Source organism: Pteronotus mesoamericanus, unplaced genomic scaffold (assembly GCF_021234165.1).
Source record: "Pteronotus mesoamericanus isolate MK-2021 breed Mesoamerican mustached bat unplaced genomic scaffold, CSHL_Meso_final contig_130, whole genome shotgun sequence".
Classification (NCBI taxonomy): Eukaryota; Metazoa; Chordata; class Mammalia; order Chiroptera; family Mormoopidae; genus Pteronotus; species Pteronotus mesoamericanus.
The window spans coordinates 2,203,889-2,224,883 of NW_026555060.1; the positions used below are offsets into that span (position 1 = coordinate 2,203,889).

The following is a 20,995-nucleotide window of genomic DNA, read 5'->3' on the forward strand; positions in this document are numbered from 1 at the left end:
GCAGGGCTAGAAGGCCTGACACGCGCCAGTGAGGAGCCGAAGGAAAATTTCCATTCTGATCATGCTGAAGTTGAAGATCATGCTCCTACGCTCTTATTCACTTCAGAATAGATGGAACATCTTACTGTCAACTTGTAATTTAAAATCCAACCTGCAAAGGAAAACTACCACAAGGACGACGACACCCTGCCTCCCCATAGCCAGTCAACTGACTTTTTTCCTCCAGCGCAGTTTCAAACATTTCTTACATTCTCAGTCTTTGGGAGAAAAAAAAAAGGAGTGGTGGGTAAAGCTCACAGCTATCAAAAGTATTTCATCTCAGATAACAATCAAACAATAAAACCAAATCATATCCAATGTTAATTTGCTGCATTCAGAAATTACAGATTTCACAGGCCCAAATATTCCCGTAAAGCAATACAGCCTATGGTTAAAGAATAAACCACAGTGTCAGAAAACAGCAAGTTAACATATAAACTTGAAGAAGTTCTTTATTTTTCCTTCAGTTTCCTCATTTGTTAGCAATAATTCCAACTTCATAGGTTTGGTGAGAGGATTAAATGAGATTACACCAATATTTCAATAAGGACTAGCTATTTTAACTTACATGTAAGTTATCTACTCATTAAAATAACACCCATGTGCAATTTTAATATAGGAAACTATTCAACTGTAAGCTGAGATGGCTGAAGGGCCACAGCAATAGGTAAGTACAGGTTTTCGTGGGCCATAACTTTTGCAAGCACGGAGGGCTAGGGCCACTGTAAAGCCACACTGCGCTCACTGATTACACAGGCAGGACTCAGGGGTGGCGCACAGTCCGCCTCCCCACTGTTATCTGTGTGCTGTCGGCAATCTTACCTAAGAGCAAACGGACCACTTGCATACCACATCCTAGCCCCTCTTGCCTTTGCAAGAACAGCTTCAGCAATTGTCTTCTCTCTTTCCTCATCAATTGTCCCCATATCGCTAGATCATTCCCTCCAGCAAATAAATAAGCTGCCGTATTTCTCATCTCTAACAAAAATAAAAATACTTTTTCAACGCCACATCCTCCTCTAGCTAATCCATTGCTTCGCTCCCCTTTATAGCAAAACACTTCAAAAGCTCAACTAATAAGATGCCTCTGATTCCCCTCTTCACGTGCTTGTTCTTTCTCTAACCCACTCTAATCGGGCCCTTGGGTAGGTCATTAGTAACCCCATGTAGCTTAACCCAATGGTCAAGACTCCATTTTCATACTTGCCCTATGAGCAGCATTTGACCCAGTTTCTCTTTCCTTCCTGAAATACTTTTTTTAGCATTTAGCTTCCAGGACACCATTCTCCTCTGGTTCTCTCCTCTTCCCTCACTGGTCTCCTCTCTCACTGTCCTTCATGCTCCCTTATCCCCATCGCCCGCACAGCCTGCAGTGCCAATGACTCTTCCACATCCGCTGTCTCCAGCCTGGTGAGCTCACCCTGTCCCTGACTTTGAGCACCTTCCCGATCGTACCTCTTTGCCCAGGCTTCTCCCATGAGCTCTCCTTGTCAGTGCAGTTGCCTGTGGATCCTCTCCATGGGGACATTCCCTAGCACCTCGACGAAACATTTCCAAGAGTAAATTTTCTATCTTCCTGCTTCCAAACGGATCCCTCACCTGTGCCAGGAAATGGCCACTCTATCCTCCCAGTTACTCAGACCAAAAACTTGACTAAACCATCCTTAACCTTAACTCTTCTCACACCACACACCAAATCTCTTCACAAATTTTATCGACCTTACCTTCAAAATATCTCCAGACATTCACCACTGTTCACTACCTCCCCTGCTACTACCCTAAGCCAAACAACCATCATCTCAGTTTTGAATGAACCTCATAACCATTTTCCTTGCTTCTGCTCCTCCCTGATATCGGTTATCCTCAATAAAGAGCTACAGTAAAGTGGCAGATCATGTCATGCTTCTCCTCAAAAGCCATCCCAGAGTAAACAGCTCACAGCCTAGCACTGGGAATCCTCGCATCTCAAGGTCACTATATTTACTCTTTCCTCTGATCAGTGCCCTTCCCCGAGACAAGTCCGTGGGTCACCCCTCAGCTCCATCAGGCCTTTGCTTAACCGCGACCCTCCCAGCGAGAGGTCGGTCCTGACCACCAGTGACCACCCCATCATTATCGCCCTTTCATGTGTTGCATTTCTTCACAAAACTTGTCACCATCTCAAGCCATAAATTGCATTTGCGTGTTTATTTGTTATTGTTTCTTTATACCTAGTAGTATATAAGCTTTAGGAGGGCAGGGATGTTTTTTATCTATTCCCTTCACTGCAGTTCCCCAGTGCCTAAAACAGACTCTGAAGTCATTCAATAAATACCTGTGTGTGAATCAATGAATGAATGAGAGTGGTTTGAGCCTGAGGGGGTATCTGAAATTCTAATGCATCTTCTTTACCCCAAATAGTAATTTATGACCAAACAATCAATGCCAATAAACTACACAAGTTGTTATGTACCTCTACAGCCAGAATTTTGCTTACAAACATTGGGCACATTTCTCATAGTTCCTGCTAACCTATAAATCAAACTTTTCATAGTATCTTACATTTTAAATTACCAAGAACAACAACAACACCAAAAAAAAGGTTCTAATCATTAAACAAATCTCCTGGAAAGCAGACACAGAGCCGGTCACATTTAAAAGCAGGCAGCAGGAAATCAGCCCCCACTTTGCAATCCCTTTGGGTATGCACAGAATTATAACTACACAGGTCAAAAATAAAAATGACCTTGAAAAATTATCTAATCTTTGCCTTTTTTCTTACAATTAAGGCATCTCAAGTAGGTAGCATTATTTTGCTTAAGTTAGAATGCCTTTAGCCTGTTCCTGCTCCCTGTGAGGACTGTTTCCGGAGTATCCCAGGCCTCTTCGTTCCCGTTAACGCACCCTTCCCCAACCAAACTCCCCTCCTGGGAAAGCGGAGTAAGGTATGTGATTCGTAGTCAGGGAAAAGCAAGAGGTTTGCAAAGCTCTCAGCTCCCTCATCATTCTTCCTGGGGAGGACCGTGATTAGGAGCCCATGTTCTCTTCCCTGTCCCCAGGGGCAGGCCTGACCCATAGTGGATGAGGTACCAGTCAGCCAGAACACGGCCTAACCCCATGTGCGCCCCCTGCTTCATCCCGGCCTCTTTTGTAAAAAATATTTTCACTGTGTCTTTAGACTTGCTGTTTCTCCACTTGTTCAGAACCCAGGCAGGTAAGAGAGGTATGTTTTTATTCCAGGTCTCCTCAGAACCTTGAACTACGTTTAAGAAAAAGTATTGTCACATTTCTGCCAGCAGTCTAATTATAACACTAACGATCCTCCTTGTCAGAGAATTCTCTTATATCTAAATTCCTTATTCTAGAGTTTAACTTAATGCTTTCTTACCTTTTGAGCTGCATAAAAAAAAAACCACATCCTTGTGTAAATGTACATGTACGTATGTGTGGTACATGTACACATCTGTACATCAAAGGTTTTGAGGATTCAGTGTTCTGTTTCCATGTACTTACAGACCTTTAAGCTAGTCAAACTTTCTGTTTTAATGTCAACCAAGTTAGACTTTTCCAATACTTCCCAAATTTTAATCATTTCTGAGGCTTCGGACCCATTTACACATGTCTGTGTTTAAGCATGATACTCTGCACAAAACAAGCCCTCAGTAAATATGGGTGAAAAGAAAAAAAGAAGCTCCCTCAAACTGATACCTCAATGTGACCACACTCTGTTGAGAATAACGTTTCTTACACTCTCTTTTACCCTTCAAATATCTAAAGCAAATTTCCAATTTTACTTGAACATTTAGCTTGCCTTCCTGACATGATGTGCTGAATCTCCCAAACCTCCAGGCTAGAAAACTGACTTCATTTTAACTTTCCCCCCAATACGCATAAATATCATTCAAGGAGACATACTGATGTCTCCTTAGGAATTTCTCCCCTTTCTTCAAATCACCTTCAATTCCTCACGGCCTCAAAGCAAAAAGCTGCAAGTGCCAAGTCCAAACTCCCTACATATAATTTCTCATTAATAAGTACTACATAAATTGTACTAAAATATTATCTAAATTATTGCCAGGAAAGCTGTTTCAAAGCCCCACATTTAAAAGGCCTAGGTTCTGGCAGCGGGCATCGGTTTGCAGCTTGGCCTCTCCCTGGCACCTCCAAGCCCATTACAAGTGGCAACCACCTGCAGATCACTTTGTAGTTCATGCCAAGTGACCCAGGGCAGGGCACAGGCAGCAGATGACCTTGGCCTGAACCTCCCAAGAGGTCCCAGAATGAACCCACCAGGTGGCCAGCTTCAGACCACACCAGAGCACCACCCAATCACCTCCACAACAACACATTCAAAGGGAAGGCTCAGCAGGTGCCAGAGCCCTGCTAGTGAATCCTGCTTTATGGGGCCAGGCCCTGCACAATAGCTCCTCCACTGTAGTCATGGCCTGTCCTGACAACCAATCAGCCTGAGTGTCAACCCCTCCCACTGATGTCTCAATAGCAATCAAGGCTCAGCCACAACGTACAACAGGAGGGCACACACAACCCACCCAAAAGGCACATCTAGAGCATCTGGCTCAGGTGACTAGAGAGACTGCACCACTAGGCCCCACAGGACACTTACTACATAAGGCCACCCTACTAAGACCAAGAGATATAACTGCTCTACCTAATACATAGAAACAAGCACAGGGAGGCAGCCAAAATGAGGAGACAAAGAAACATGTCCCAAATGAAAGAACAGAATTTCAGAAAAAGAACTAAACAAAATGGAGACAAGCAATCTGTCAGGGGCAGACTTCAAAATACTTGTATCAGTGAGAACTTAAATAAATAAGCAGCATCAAAAAGGAGATAGAAAACATAAAAAAGAACCAGTCAGACTGAAGACTACCATAACAGAATAACTGAAACTCACAGATAGAGAGCCGGCTGACAGCTCGGGGTGGGGCCGGGGGTTGAGGGGTTGGGGTGAAGGGATGGAGCAGAAAAGGACTCCTGGGCATGGACGACGGTGTGGTGATTGTAGGGAGGAGGGGGGTATAAGAGGGACAAATGGTAATGGAGAAAATACGATTAAAAATAAATTAAATTTAAAAAAGAATGCATCAGGGAATCAATAGTAGCTTAGATGAAGCAGAGGAATAAATCAGCAATTTGGAAGATAAAGTAGCAGAAAACACAATCAGAACCACAAAACAAAACAAAACAATCCGTAAAAATGAAGATTAAGGGGCCTCAGGACAATGTCAGGCATACCAACATTTATATCATAAGGGTACCAGAAGAAGAGAGAGAGCAAGAAATTGAAAACCAATTTGAAGAAATAATAACTGAAAACTTCCCAAACCTGGTAAAGGAAATAGACATAAAAACCCAGTAAGTGCAGAGAGTCTCAAACAAGATGAACTTAAAGAGGCCCATACCAAGACACATCATAATTAAAATGCCAAAAGTTAGCTCTGGCTGGTGTGGCTCAGTGGATTGAATGCCAGACTATGAAGCAAAGGGTTGCCGGTTTGATTACCAGTCAGGGCACATGCCTGGGTTGTGGGCCAGGTCCCCAGTAGGGAGTGCTTGAGAGGCAACCACACATTGATGTTTCTCTCCCTTTCTTTCTCCTTCCCTCCCCCTCTCTCTAAAAATAAATAAAGTATTTTTTAAAAAATGCCAAAGGTTAAAGGCAAAAAGAGAATCCTAAAAGTAGAAAGGGAAATAGTTAGTTATCTAAAAGGGAGCTCCCATAAAAATGGCAGCTAATTTTTCAATACAAACTTTGCAGGCCAGAAGGGACTGGCAAAAAATATTCAAATTGATGAAAAGCAAAGACATGCAGCCAAGATTACTGTATCCAGCAAAGCTATTCTTTACAATTGAGAGAGATAAAAACAGCTTCTTCTCAGACAAGAAAAACCTAAAGGAGTTCATCACCACCAGAACAATATTCTGAGAAATATTAAAGTTACTTCTTGAAGAAGGAAAAAAGATCTAAAATATGAAATGTGAATAATAAAGTGGTAATAATTACATATCAAGCAATAATTACTTTAAATGTAAATGGGTTAAATGTGCCAATCAAAATACATAAGATAGCTGAATGGATAAGAAAACAAAACGATTATATATGCTGTCTACAAGAGACTCACTTCAGATCACAAGACAAACAGACTGAAAGGGATGGAAAAAGAGATTTCATGAAAATGGAAACAAACAAACAAATGAAAGCCTAGAATATCAATACTTATACCAGACAAAGTAGATTTTGAAACAAAGTCTCTCAGAAGAGACAGGTAAGAACCAAGACATCAAAGATATCTATTTTTTTATGTTAAACCTAAAACTGGCTTGAAATACCACCTACTAACAAAATCCTCTCACTTCACAAGAAAGTGAAATTCAGAGAATACGTGACTTAAATAAATTAAAACTTTACTTTGAGGTTTAAGGCCCTCTGCCCTCTATCCCTAATTCCTTTTCAACACCAACTCTCCCCATGAGCCTAGTATGACGTGCTAATCGGCCTTCACAGCCCTGCTCGGTGTTACCACCCAGAGTAAAGGAACTGCTGCTTTTTCTTCGTCTGTGCAAGTTCAACCCATCCCCTGTGGTTTATTTCACACCCCATCTTTTCCAAGAACTCTTCCCTGCTAACTTGTCCAGAACACACCCTCCTGGTCTAAGCTTCCTTATTCTCACTGTCATGCATTGTCTGTATGAAAGTTATAAAAATCTCTATGGAAGAAAAGTTATACGCTTCTGTCTTGTCCTTGAAGAGATTTTTATGCTCTTTGAGACAGACATGTGGTATCTTAACTGTGTTTAAACGTTCCCAGTGTACATTGGTCTTTGGGGAAAAATAGAATCAATGATTATTTTTGGAAGTGGGAATTCTTGGGAGGGAACGCTCTCACAGACTAACACTGTGGCCCACACTCCGGGATCCTCCAAACTCCTTCACGCATTCAGTCATATATGCTTACAGCTGAGGACAGGAAGTCTGGTATCATTCTAAGTGTGTTGTAGAATGATACACAAATATCTCCTAGGGATACGAGATGTCCCCAGCACATTTTGAAGACTACACTATAGAACAGTAAGAGGACAAAAGTGTTCGGTAGTACAATCAATGCTGCTAGGACCTGGAGTGACTGCAGTACAAAGCTCGCACATTTCACAGCAATTTTTAGCTAATCTAAATAATTCTAAAGCCACCACAGGCACACACTTTATTGGGATTGCTGCAGTATGTCTTTAATCCCAGGCAAGGGAGGGAGAAAGGTATGGTGGTTGAGCACTAAAGGTCTGGAGTCAGAAAGCACTGTGTTTGAATTCTGGTTGGTTTCAAACTGATACACTCTTTGGTATCCTGCAAGGAAATTATGAAAAGTAAGGCTCAGAGAAGTCATCTGTGAAATAGGACTAATAATAGGAATCAAACAAGGTAAGTCACATACAGGGCTTGTCCCATCTAATAACGTTTCAAAAAATGAAAAATTAGGGGATGTTCTCATCACCATCGCCATCATCATCCTCTAGATAGAGCAATAGAAGAAGTCAGTTTCAAATTCCTTCCATGTCCCGACAGCTTGCAGGCCCCCCTCTCCCCTGTATCCCCACCGCTGCCTGTGTTTCTGATGCGGTTGGAAGAGACTGCATATCAACACAGAGCCTCAAGGCCAGGCTGGCAGTCACAACCTATGCTCCATTACCCAACCCAGAGACCGGGATTCTCTCTCAAGAACCAACTGATTGCTCTATTACGAAAAGGCAGTTCGCACAGACAATTTCCTTTATCAGGTATAAATTCTCAGAATGCACCAATCTGGCCACAAGAATAAAATCAAGTAAGCATTTTCAAGATCTGCTAAAGAAGTAGCTCCAACATTTCCAAATCCCAAGCCAAAGGAAAGAGAATGACTTTCATCAGAAATGACAGGAGCCAGCTGCTCCAGGAAAGATGTGAGTGGGGTGAAGAGTGGACCTTAGGAAGGACACTGCACGCCAAAGGGCTTCCCAAGGCTGTAAACACTAACAGAGAAGGGGGCACAGCTTCTTTTGAAAGCAATTAAAAATTAATTGTGATACATGCTGAACTTCTGAACACAGCCAAATTCTTTGTCCTCACTTCATGTCCTCTAGGCCAAGAAACTCTTTGACATTTTTTTTTTTCATTGCAAACCCATTTTTATAGTCAAAGAGTTTTTATGAGCTATTTGAGGAAAAAGCAAAAAGGTGTTTTGAGGATTATTCTGGTGGACAGGGCAGGGGAGAGCAATGGGGGAGAAATGGGGACAACGGTAACTGAACATCAATAAAAAACTTAAAATATTAAATACATATTAATAAAACTTTAAAAAAGGAAGAGCAAATACTTGTACACTTAAAAATTCTTCTCATTTTTGTAATCTGGTTTTTTCTGTAAACAATTGTTGCAATTGCACAATTGTTTATGTTCAAGGGAGGCAGTTAGGAAAGAACAGCTCATTCCTTACTGTTCCAGAATATGAAATCAGGTAAGAGAAGATCTTTCAAGAAAATTTTTAAAAGCCCCCCCAAAAAATGTTATTTTTTAAAAAACCCCAAGTATTTTTCTTCTTTGCTACACCTAAAGATAGTCAAATAATCAATAATAGGATAATAGAAGAGAATTATTTTTAAAAGAGGCCCAAATGTCAAAATTTTAACATTCCAATCTTAGTTTTTAAAGAAGTACTTCTACTGGCTGTATTTATCATCTTGCAGACTCAAGAGCTATATTAGGCATTCTAAAAATTAGTATTTCTCATACATCTTATAATTGGTTGATATATAATATTTTTGAAGACTAATTTAATTTGAGTCCAGAATTTAAAGCCAGGAAAATCAGCATTTGTCTCCAGGGCCAAAGGCTGGGGAAAATATGACAGATAAGAAATGCGGATAGCATTTTTAAAGGCTCACTGAAATATTACTTGTGGTAATTATATTTTCCAAATCTAAAACACTCTGACTCTTGGTTTAACAAAAGTATGGGAAACTGGGACAGCCCACAAGGCCACTGGATCAGTTTCCCCTTGCTGCTGTAACAAACTGCCACAAACTTGGTGACTTAAAACAACATGAATATGTTATGCCATAGTTCTAGAGGTCAAAAGTCGGAAATTGGTCACACGCCTTTTCAACTTTTTCAACTTCCCTTTTCAACTTCCAGAGGCTGACTGTATTTCCTAGATCATGGTTCCCTTCCCCCATTTCAAAACCAGCAATATCCACCAAGTCTTTCTTATGTTGCCATCTTTCTTTCATCTACCTCTTTCATTTATAAGTACTACCCCCTGGATAATCCAGGATAATCTCTCTATTTTCAAGGTCAGTTGATTAGCACCCTTAATTTCATTGCAAACTTAACTCCTCTTTGCTGTGTAATATAACATATTCACAGGTTCCAGGGATTCAGAAGCAGACATCTTTGGAGCCATTACTCTGCCTAAGGCAGCCACCAGTTCCCATACCTGTGTGCTGGGGAGTCCTCATACCTGGGCCCCTACTGCACATGTGTGCCACGTCAGCACCCATCCCACACTCCACGCCAATTCTCCCTCAGGTGAACCATCCCGCACTCCGCACTTAGTCCCTGTAAGTCAAGGGCTGAATATCTCCATTGAGATATCCATTGAGGCCAATCAGAATACTGCATTCCTGACTACAGTGAATGACCAAGGATAAACTTACGACCCTGGCTAGGTAGCCAATAAAAGCCCTACCAGGAGCATTCCTGGAGCTGTCAAAAAAGAAGTGTTCTGTCTAGTGGCATAAAAGGTAGAATGACAGCCTAGAGAGATGCTGATGGTAGTATTTGCCACTACTGTGTCAGCTGCAGGGGGTGGGGGCGGGGGTTGTTGTAGACATGGCCATCTTATCCTGATAGAGAAATAAAGTGAACACAGTGGAAAAATGAGGAAGGAAGGGAGGGAGGGAGGGAGGGAGAAAGATTCAAAGAGAGAGATTGATTCCTGACATTATTCTGAGTTCTCAGATCCAGCCATATCTGACTTTGATCACATGATCAATTTTGTTTTCCTTAACCAGTGTCAACTCGGTTCCTATTTCTTATATTGAAAGGAGTCATGATTAATATAAAAATTTTCTCTCAACGAAATGGAAAATTAGAAATTTTAATAAATAAGGTGAAAAGAAGAGAAAGAATTGTGTCTGGTATATACACAATATAGGTAAGGCAGAATTATATGGAATAGCTGTTTTTGCACCACTCCTTACTCAACTCCCTCCCTCTACTACTATAGTCCTTGGAATATGCAACACCTGATGATCAACATAAAGATAATACGTGAAAACAGAACTCTCAAAGAGCTGTCACATGGTGAGCTGAGTTTACAAGTCCACGGCACAGAAAATTAAAGTTTCTGGAAATTCATGGCATCAGGCAGATCTGTCAAAAATGCAGGGATTAGAATGAGATGGCGCTTCTGGAGTAAAAGTGTTTTTTAAAAAGCATAAAACTAAGGCATACTACTAATAACACCTATTATTCTAGTTTGCTTACCATGTGCCAGAATTGTATAAGTCCCTTACACTTGTACTAAGTAGGCAGTAGTAGTATGCCTGAATTACATATAAGAAAGTGATGCTGTGAGAGGTTAAAACCATCAGCTAGACAGTGGTGGAGTCAGGGTTTTAAATCACATGGTGAACAATCTGTGCCCCTGACCCCCTGAGGAAAGGAGATGGATATTAATTAACAGGTACTCTACTGGATATATGGCTTAGAGTGAACATCAAGGCATGGATTCTACATGTAAAAGAGAGAAGTTTTCACATATAAAAGAAACAAAGAGATATGAATAATAATTTCAATCATTCCTTTTATTTTGTTTGAATATATACATATAAAACTATATGTACTATAGATGAAGAAAATTATAGGAAATGTGATGTAATATCTAAGACCACAATATTTGAAGATTCATAGGTTTAATCCTATTTACTTCCTACAAAGTTTCTTAAGTATTATTTATGATTTATCAGTCACTTTAAGAACGAGATAGGCTGTTGCATGCTGCTCACAATTTGTTCCAAATTCCACAAAGATTCATCATGCAGAGTTTGTGGCAATCATTTTCATAAACAGGAGACTGACATTTTACCACAAAATCTTTCCTGGGGATTTACAGTTAGTCAGCAAAGTTATGTAAATGTATATGGAAAATTAGGATGGATCAATTACATGTGGGAACAGAGATTTCAAAGCTAGGAAACTTCCCACACATTACTGTCCATTCTAAAGAAAATACAAGTCTCAAATTCTATTCTATGATGTGGATGAATCTTCTCACAGTACAAAAAAAAAATTATAAAACATTTTAATAATATAATTGTCCGTGCTTTTGGGTCCTTGATAACCAGAAAAATAATTTAGTTCATCTTTCAGAGATTGCATAACCATTTAAAAATCATATTCAAATTTCAAGAAGAATAGAGACAACACTAATTTAGAATTAATACTTTTTAAATGAACAACTTTCGTATTTTGCTAGTGGGAGTTCAGGTCTGCTAGTGGGAGTTCAGGTCACACAAACTTTTTCTAAAGCCATTTATTAAAATGTAGCATGTTAACTTGGTTTTATTCAGTCATCAACTTCTAGGTCCCTCTCCTAAAATGGTCATTTAAAAAGCAGGTAATGATCTATATACAACAGAGTGCAGTAACATTCATTGCCATGAGAAAACAAATACCATTAGGAAAATGATTACGTAAATTAAGGTTTTTTAGTATGCTGGGATTAAAATGATGTTTATGAGGAGTTTTTAATGATAGGGAAAATTATACTAAAATAGTAAACAAAACAAAAACAGGTATACAAAGAACACAGTCTGTATATTAAAGGAAGAATGAATAAGAATATGCTAAATTATAACAATAGTTTCGTATTTGGGATGACTGTCAAAAATCTGGGAAATGGAAAAATTAAAGATGATAAGAGGCACATGCAAAACTTCTATAATTAGAAAAACTGATTAATTAAAAGAATAAGTCAACAATTTATAAAAATAGAAGTAGCGCAGCTTAGGGGTAAAAGGTGATCTCTATTATAGGGACGCTAGAGAGGGGGTTCCTAAAATTCTAGTACTGGCAATCCTCTTTGAGGATGCATTACAGTTTTATCTAAGTTATCATTGACAATATCTCAACCCAAGTGGTATAACCTAACCCATCATATTGAAGTCATGCGTGATTTTACCAGACAATTTGGAATTGTTCCTAATGGATTTCCAAGGTAATCTGGGTTGGCTACCCACAAGCAAAGACTATTTAGAGACAGTCATCCCAGACAAGAAGTGACCTTGAAGATTTCTTAACATTTCTGAGCAATATCATTATTTGGTTAAACAACAAGGACAAACACTGAAAGTATGTGGAAGAAATACTTCAGATAAATAGCAATGATAAGTTACTAGTGATAACTGCATTTAATAACATCTTGATCTAAGAAGCTTAAAGCAGTAATATTAACCATTATAATGCTCAATGGAGAGATGGAAGCTAATGCAATCAAGCGCATGCTCTTTGGTTACAAGGAAGAATAATGACTTGGGTATCTAAAAGTCTAAGTTTTATAGAGGATCTGTTTCATCCTTCTTTAAACCACACCCTTTAGTACTGCCGGTGGCAAACTGGATTGATAGATTTTAATCTTAGCTTATTTTATTTCCCCTAATGCCAGGAACAGGACGATGATCCCGAGCAGACTTTAGAGCGAAATTAGCAGGCATTCAAAATTTGCATATAATTCAATTCAGTTTGCCAAATACTTACGAGGCACAAAAAAGAAAAGTATACAAAAACCAATAAGCCTAGGTCCCTGAGCTGTGTGAAGTGAAGAAAGGAATCACAAGAAGCCTTGACGACACTGACTACTGTTGTGTAACCACTGTCCCCATCCTCGTTTTCTTGTGGACCAACTACACCTGGAGAGTGACAGAAAACAAGGACACTTAAGGAAACTCAGAACACAGGTAAATACCAATGGGATAAAATACTCTGCTTGCTAGATTTATTCATTGAATAAAAAATATCTGAGTACCCACAGGGTACCAAGCCCTGTTTTACTAGGGATACAGCAGTCGTCAAGACAAAGTCTTTGCTCTCATGAGGACTCTAGCAGAGGAACTGCTTACTGTATGGCAAGGACTAAGCGAAGTGACTCACACTAATCCTTGAAAACCAAATAAATATCTGCAAATGATTAAAAACTATATCTAGTAAACTGTATATTTGAGAGAACAAGAATAGCAACTTTATTTTGTTAGGAATGAAATGCAGCTGAATTTGAAGCTGGGAAGCAGAAGCAGGCACAGAAAGATGAATATGCTCCAATTCCCAGAGAAGGGGTGATGGAAGAAAGATAGCTTGACACCAAAGCCTCACATGATTTCTCCTCTAACAATGCTCAAGCAAGCTTAAAATTGTCAGCTATAAAATAAAGTGACTCAGAATTCTTTTTCGGATGCTCCAATTTCTACAGAACTATGATTATTTTCTTAGCCACATGTGTCACAGAGCCCTTACTCAATCATGTCAGCCAGGCAGCTGCCCACAATTACCCCGGGCCTCCTATCAAGGCCACATTCTGAGTCAGACATGAAAAGAACTCCCTGATATGCTGTAAAAGTATGTTAATAACCTCATGGAACACATCTATACATGTATACATGGTGCATACAGATTCATATGTACACTTACATACATGCATGTATGAATGTATGTGCTTATGGATGGGTGTATGTAAGTATATATGTGTATAAATAAGTAGGTAGGCAGGTATTTCTTCCCTGGCTGAACAAAGGAGCAGAGAATTAGGTCACAGTTCAAAACCTATTTGACCATTTCCTCTGGGGTGAATCATACTTGCCTACATAAATAGAGGCTTTTTCCCACTGGGTAGAGACAGAAGAAAAGAAGCAATAGCCCTATAACACACTATATAGGTGATATGTCTATACATATTCTCCCCTGCCCCCATGACAAACTGCCTTCTTTATACCTTTTGAGTTTGCCTAAAGGTCTGTTTAGTTTTTTCCGTAAAATAAAAGACACGTTTTTCATTTTCATCAATAACTTTATTGATTTGGATATTTTGAGTATGTCGGCTATCTCCTGCTATTGGTTTATAATGGGTAGAGGCCAGGGGTGCTGCTAAACATCTTCCAATGCATAAGACAGCTCCACAGCAAAGAATTATTTGGCCAAAATGTCAATATGCCAAGAAACTTTGCAAACTCCCTTCAACACATTCGATCAGTTACAGCACCTTCTCCATACACTGCACAAATCTTTTGTTGCATCTCAGTTGTGTTTTTGCCTTTGTTGAAGTAATAAAGCATAATACACTGAAAATGTTGCATATTTTCTTCTATATTCAATATTAAAATGGCTACACCAAAATTCACCAGTTTTGATGTTTTTTAAAAAATGCACGCTGATATGACAGCTGTCACAATACAACCTAACAAAAGTGTTTCAAATGAAGTTTAAGACAACTAAGAACTACTAGAGCCATTGTATGGAAAAAACTAAATGAACTTTTTGGCCAACCTAATAAATAAAAGCCTTTCTAGTCTATAGGCTTGAAACATATCAAATATAATATTTTTAAAAATTGGTTCCCTAAGCTAGATACTGAAAAGTACATATTGTAGGACTTCATTTACAATAAGCACACACAATAAAACCTGACAAATTAATTGATCCTCTTGGAAGTCAATTTCCCCAAGGGGAAGTCAGTTACCCTTCGTGCAGGGACAGTGGCACAAGCACTAGTAACGTCCTTCTTATTGGTCCGGGTACATGGGAGTGTGCCCTTTGCCAAGAACCAGTAAGGTATATACTTATGTGTACTCTCCTGCATGTATATTATACTTCAGTAGAAAGTAGTTTTAAAATTCAGCTTCCTAATAACCTATGCCTTGTCACCTTCCTGTTCTCTTCCTGAGACATTACCCAGAAATTACTCAGAGCCATGGAATTTTCTCTAGCAAAAAATATAAATGGATTAATTCTACAACCCTTATTAGTCTTTTCTAATTATATAACTGATCAAAAAGTTTTATAGGTTGGGAGTTTTATAAGTTCACTTTTAAATCAATTATTAGAAAAAAAAGTTAAATTATAAGTAGAGGTGTGCTTCTTACCAAACACCCAGATTAGTAAATCCTTTACACATGGGGACAGGGGAGAAAACCTCATCACTGTATACTTTTAAAAAATATACTTTTAAATCCTACACTTTTGTTATCACAAGACTTGAGTCAAAATCTATTTTTATCTTTGTATATTCTCTTCACTCAACTTGAAAATGGTAAATTAAAATGATATTAATAAAGGAGAGAAATCGCAACAAGCTAAGGAACTTGGGAGCAAGTAAATCTCCAGCAATACAACTTAAGAGCACCCTGCCCTCCTCTCTTTCATGCTGTTCCTCACCTCCCTCCTGCCTGACTTAAGCACACCTGTACTACTTTCTTCCCTGCAGAAAAGGGCTACTAAAGTGCTTATAAAAAGCACTGGACCAAAGTCTAACCAGGTGTCTCACATGATAGCAGGATGATTCTATGTGAAAATGTAATCAAGCAATAGTTTGTTGGGTTTTTTTTCCCTTCAGTAGAAAGGGTGATCTTAAAGGAGCTTTTGAATTTACATATTGAAGAGTTGGGATGTTTCAGTAACAGAATGTTTAAATACTTAATGTAAAACAGCTTTTTTTTCCTCCCTACTTGTTTGAGGATTAGTTCAAAAAAAATCCTTTAAAAACATATATAGTGATGGCTGAGTGCTATAAGCTACAAATGACAAATGTCTCTTTGTAGACACTATATTTTTAATGCAGTTTTCAGTCACTCTCTTCCCCTCTGTCCTGCTCTTACTATGAAGCTTAAAGCTTGGGGAAGAGTCCCAACAACGTTAAGCACTGAGCAGGAAGGCTGATACACAGCTACTTATAGATATAGAGCTAATTCTGAAGCCAGATCTTGGGGTCCTCCCATTAGTTTGCAAGTACGGAATTCCTCCCCCCTTCCAGCTCTCCACTATGCACTATAGCAGATAACTATGTAACCTGTCAAACTTCATTTTCTTTAAGACTAAAACAGGTACAATAGTGTCCATAATTTATAGTTTGGTTGCAAGACTTAAGTGACATAATGCACAAGAAGCAATCAACACTGCCAGGCACATAGTACATGGGCAATGACTTGTAACTATGTTTGCAGTAATAAAAACTTTTCGACCAAAAGATGACTTTACAATATCACTTGACAAATACAGAGTTTACACACGCTAATACTCTGCCAAAAAGAAAAATTATCTCTTAACAGTAAGTCAAGTTAAATGTGTGTAAAAAGGCTTTGAATGGAGCGTGGCTCCTTGCCAGATGACTTTCAGTCTCTGAATTCAGAACAAATATATTATTATAAACAGGTCCACAAAAGACCATGGACTTCGGAGAGAAATATTACAAGTCACTTACACTCTCTGAGCCTCAATTTCCTTACCGATAAAATGGGAACCATGCCCACATCATCAGGTAATACTCAGGTTTCCAATGTTATTTGCAAAAGGCCTAACAGTATCTTGAACATTAGTAAGTAATCACTTTAAAGTAGATGGAATAAGAGAATTCATCAGAGGGTTTATTCAAAGCTGGAAAACTTTTAAGAAAAAAATTTCCATCCTCTGTACTGCATTTTCCCCTCCTTTGTACCATTCTTACACTTTGCCTTGTGCTCTAATCAGTTGTCCTTCTCCTAAGGCTACACAGGTTGGTTTGATTTTGTTTATCTCCATGGCTTCTTCCAGCCCTACATCACCCTCCAAGAAACTACCAGTGGCTTGTCCAAAGACAGTAACAAAATGATCCTTGAAAAGTCGAACTACAGGAGACTTTTACTCTAAATTAGCCTGAGGAATGTGGGATTCTCCTTCAGAAAAAGGAAGAGAACAGAAATGTTCCTAGACTACAAATTAATTTTTTAACAACAGGAGAAATTTCAGAAACAATTATTTTGTTTAGCTTACTTCATTTCCTACTTTCTGCTAAGATAAGAGTGACATCTGAGAACAAGTCTTACCTATTTGCACCATTTCTTCATTACCAGCCTGGAAAGGTGGGGGGAAAGAAAGAAAAAGAAACAGTTACTGGGTTTCATCTTATCACTTTGTGTGTTTTATTTCTACCATTAATGCTTTTCAGGAGCTAGCTAATCAGGAGATGTTGGGAGACCGGGATTGGTGCCTTTTAAAGGCTGCACCTGGATTTGTAGAAGGTTCTTGCACAGTGAGCAAGAGACAATTCAGTAACAATTCCGAGCAGAGAATTGTTTTCCTGTTTTTATTTTAACTAAACATTTATGAAGTTAGCAAAATTAAATACTGGCACTCAATATTCTTCTGAGAACTCCAGATATTGGGTAGGATCAGAAAAGTCTCTATATTACACGTGCGAAAAGAAGCCTTAAAGGGGGGCCTGACTTATCAAATTCGAAGTCAAAAATGAACAATTCTATGCTTTTTACCCTATGTACAGGCAGACCAGAGAAGCTACAAAAATTCACATAAGTGTTCTATACCCAAAGCCCCACCAACCCTGTGCTGATGTGAATTACTACAAACGGCTGGGCTCGTGCAGCTGAGCCTTCTTAAGGACTCTTCTGAGAGCTGAGAGCATCGGGCTTCACCTTGAGTTTCGGAAGGGTGGGGGCTGGGCCAAAAAAAGAAACAGAGCTGCACTCTGCTTTAAAGAGGAGGAGCTGTGCAGAGGGGGAGGGGAGAAAAGCCGCCGGCGCCTCCAGCCTGTGCCCAGGAAAATGCAGGGCAGGAAACGTCCCCAGTCCCCCTCCCCAACTGTCAAATCCCAGCCCCGCCGTAGTCCTCCCAGGACACGTGTCTACTGGATCGCTCCCTGTCCGACTCAAGGACTTCCTGAAACCCCCGCCTCCGGCTGCCCGAAAAAGCTGTGAGTCAGTGAGGAGAGAAAAGCCCCGCGAAGCTGACTCCAGCCGCAGCAACCAGAGCGCTGGGATCCTGGTCCCAGCGTCCAGAACTTCATTCAAGCGCCCAGACCGCCCTCCGCAAAGGGGAAACCCAGATGGCCCGGCGAGGATGCGAATGGGCTGCAGTTTGTCACCAGGAACTGTTACGAGTGCCGCGAAGTGGTGGAGCCCTAGGTGTGACAAGCCGGGGCTCCCGGAGTGCCAGTCCAAACCTCCCGTGCCATTCAACCCCCCACCCCCAAAACGCCCCACGCGCTGCGCCCAGCCCTCAGAACTTCGTTCTTGAATGCACAAGATAACGGGGAAGGGTGGGAGGGGGAGGAGGAAAGAGAGGAGGGGAAAGAGGGGAGGAACTTTTTCGGGAAAAGGTTGGGTTTGAGTTTTTTATTATTATTTTCCACTTACTTGTCCATCAGCTGAAGTCCTAACCTGTACCAGAGCGGCTGCTATCAACCAAAGTGACAGGAGAACCATCACGAGTCGAGTTCACTTTTCAACTACTGGGCAAAGCAAGTGCCCAGAGCACACCCCCCCAAAATAAGTTTCTTTTTTTAAAAAATTAAAAATGAAAAAAATGCAGAATTAAAAAAAAAAAAAAACACGGATCTTCTGTGCTTTGCTTCAGTGGAAATGAAATTTGAGCTCTGAGACTGGCCCCCTCTGCTCTGCAGTTCTTTCCACTTCACCTTCTCACCCCGTCCTCCCAAACGGAGTGAGCAGGAGCGAGAAGGTGCTGCGAGCCCGGCACGGGCTGAGCCGGGAGAGGGGGAAGGGACTGGGGCTTCCACTATCTCTGCCCACAGCGGCTTTTTCTAGGCTTTTCGAGCACCATTGGTCCCTAAGGTTAGCGCGGAGAATGCTTGGGTCCCCTGGAGTACAGCAGGGGGAAGTATTAGCGAGAGAGACGAGCGAGCGGGAGCAGGAGAAAGAGGCAGGGAGAGGGCGACTCCGCCGCGCACACAGAGGTGGGGGCGGGAGGAGCCGAAGGGGAGGAGGAGGAGGCAGGCGGAGGAGGTGGGAGGAGTGGGCCGCACGCCGGCTCCGGCGGCTGGCGAAGCGGCTGTCTGCTCGCGGCGGGCGACCCGCAGGGTGCTAATAAGGAGGCCGGAGCCCCCCGGGCGGCCCCTCCCGCCGAGGCGCCCACGTCACGCGGGGCCGGGGCCCGCGCCCCCTGCCTGCGCCCGCGGCGGCCCGCGCAGGAGGACGGGGAGGAGAGGGGAGGACCAAGCGGGCCGGCGGCTGGCCGCGGGCAAGGTCGGGGTTTGAAACTGCTCCGGGGCTTGGGTGGTCCGGGCTCGACCCTCCACCCCCGGATCCTCTCCTGCCCCGCGAGGTGGGCGAGAGGAGGCGGCGGTCTGGGCAAGCCGGGGGTCCCGACTGGCGGGACAGGCGTTGAGTTAATTATAGGAAGAGGAAGGGTCCAAGGACGGTCCTGGGCTTTAGGAAATTCACCTCTTCCAGCCGCCCCCGTGCTCGCAGCCGGGGAAAAGTGTCACCGGAGGGTACCCCTGGAACTTCCAGGTCTTCGGGGTGCGGTTATCTCCCCTCCAGACACCAGTCGCCTCCCCCATTTGGTGGGGGGTGGTCGCCACCCCCTTTAAGTTCTTGTTTATGCTTTATTCGTTTATATTAATTTCAAAAGATTCCATGTCTCTTCCTTGACTCACTGGCTGCTTCTGTTTATCACTAGAGTACACAGGCCTCAGCGTCTCTTCCTCTCACCAAGATTAAGTTATCAGATGACTTTTGCCTACTGTGGCCCGGCGCTTCCAGGGAGTAGATCACACCAACCCGGGCTCAGGAGACCGACCAGAGATGAGCTTGTTGGATTCCCTACCCGGGCCCAGCCTCTGGGGGTGCGCTCCTGAGGGTGCTTTCCAGGGAGCGGAGGGATGGAAAAGGACCTTACGTATCTCCAGCTTCCACTGACCGGCTACTAACACTCCCTCCCAATAAAAGACTATGAAAGAAGAGTGATAAGGCACAAATTTAAGTATTAGCTTTATGACTTGAACTGCAAAGAGTCTTGCAGGCGCCTACCTGAAATAAAATACGTAGAAGCTAATATTTGTTTTGCTAAGAGATACTTCCGTAAGTCATAGTTCCTTTTTTTTTTTTTTTGTTTGAAGTGTGAGTTTGGATGGTTTCCTATACTTTATGGTTTATTATTTAAGGGTTACATCTTGATTTCCCAAAGCAAGATTTTGGGTTCACTGATGTGTTATCTTCTGTTTAGTTAAAATCATATATACAGGACACTTACGTGTACAAATGAGAAACCAGATAACTGAATGGCCCCACCTAGTAACAAGGGGTATTTTGTTAATTAGTTATTAGTTATAATTAGATCCCAGCACTGAAGTATCTCTAAATTACTTTTTTCCTTTAATTAAAGGCTTCAGCATTTTTGCAACCTGTCATTGACTTACTATCCAGAAGCGATTTGCTGATTTTGTGTTTAGTTTGCTTATTCATTAAATAAATAATATCCATGCTCTATAAATAAACATTATATCAATTTACACAGACAAGTAAAAGAATGTTAAAGTACAAATCAAAACACCTGGATTTTAGGTGGCCCAACTAAGAGCTCTCTGACCTTGATAAGTCACTAAAACTATCTTGGTTTTTTCTCTATGAGATATTTCAGCTCTAAAATTCTCCAATTTTTAGTCATAACAAAAACTATATTTAGCTATAGAATTACAATAGTCCTTTTTGTGTTAATTTTACAAAGTTTAAACATTTGTTATCACTATTTTCTGACAAGGTAATGTAACTTTCATGAAGCCAGTGGTTTTAGACACTTTTGGCCATGACCATAGAAAGAAATGTAGTTTACATTGTGACCCAGTAAAATGTTCATGATTCAATACTTAATATATGTGACAGCCCTGATATTTTCTATCCTATTTGTTTCCTGTTTTGGGCT

At 41.0% G+C, this 20,995-nt stretch overlaps 1 protein-coding gene across 1 annotated transcript in view; it reads right to left on the minus strand.

Annotated features, from left to right (window-relative positions):
- Positions 1-18,537, minus strand: part of ADAMTS3 (ADAM metallopeptidase with thrombospondin type 1 motif 3) — a 216,543-nt gene extending 198,006 nt beyond the window's left edge. Inside the window, exons 1-2 of the mRNA XM_054591487.1 lie at positions 18,469-18,537; positions 17,143-17,170 (exon numbers count right to left, since the gene is read on the minus strand). Of these exons, the coding sequence (XP_054447462.1) occupies positions 17,143-17,170; positions 18,469-18,537 (97 nt within the window). The remainder of the gene's footprint in view (positions 1-17,142; positions 17,171-18,468) is intronic.
- Positions 18,538-20,995: the final 2,458 nt, after the last annotated feature.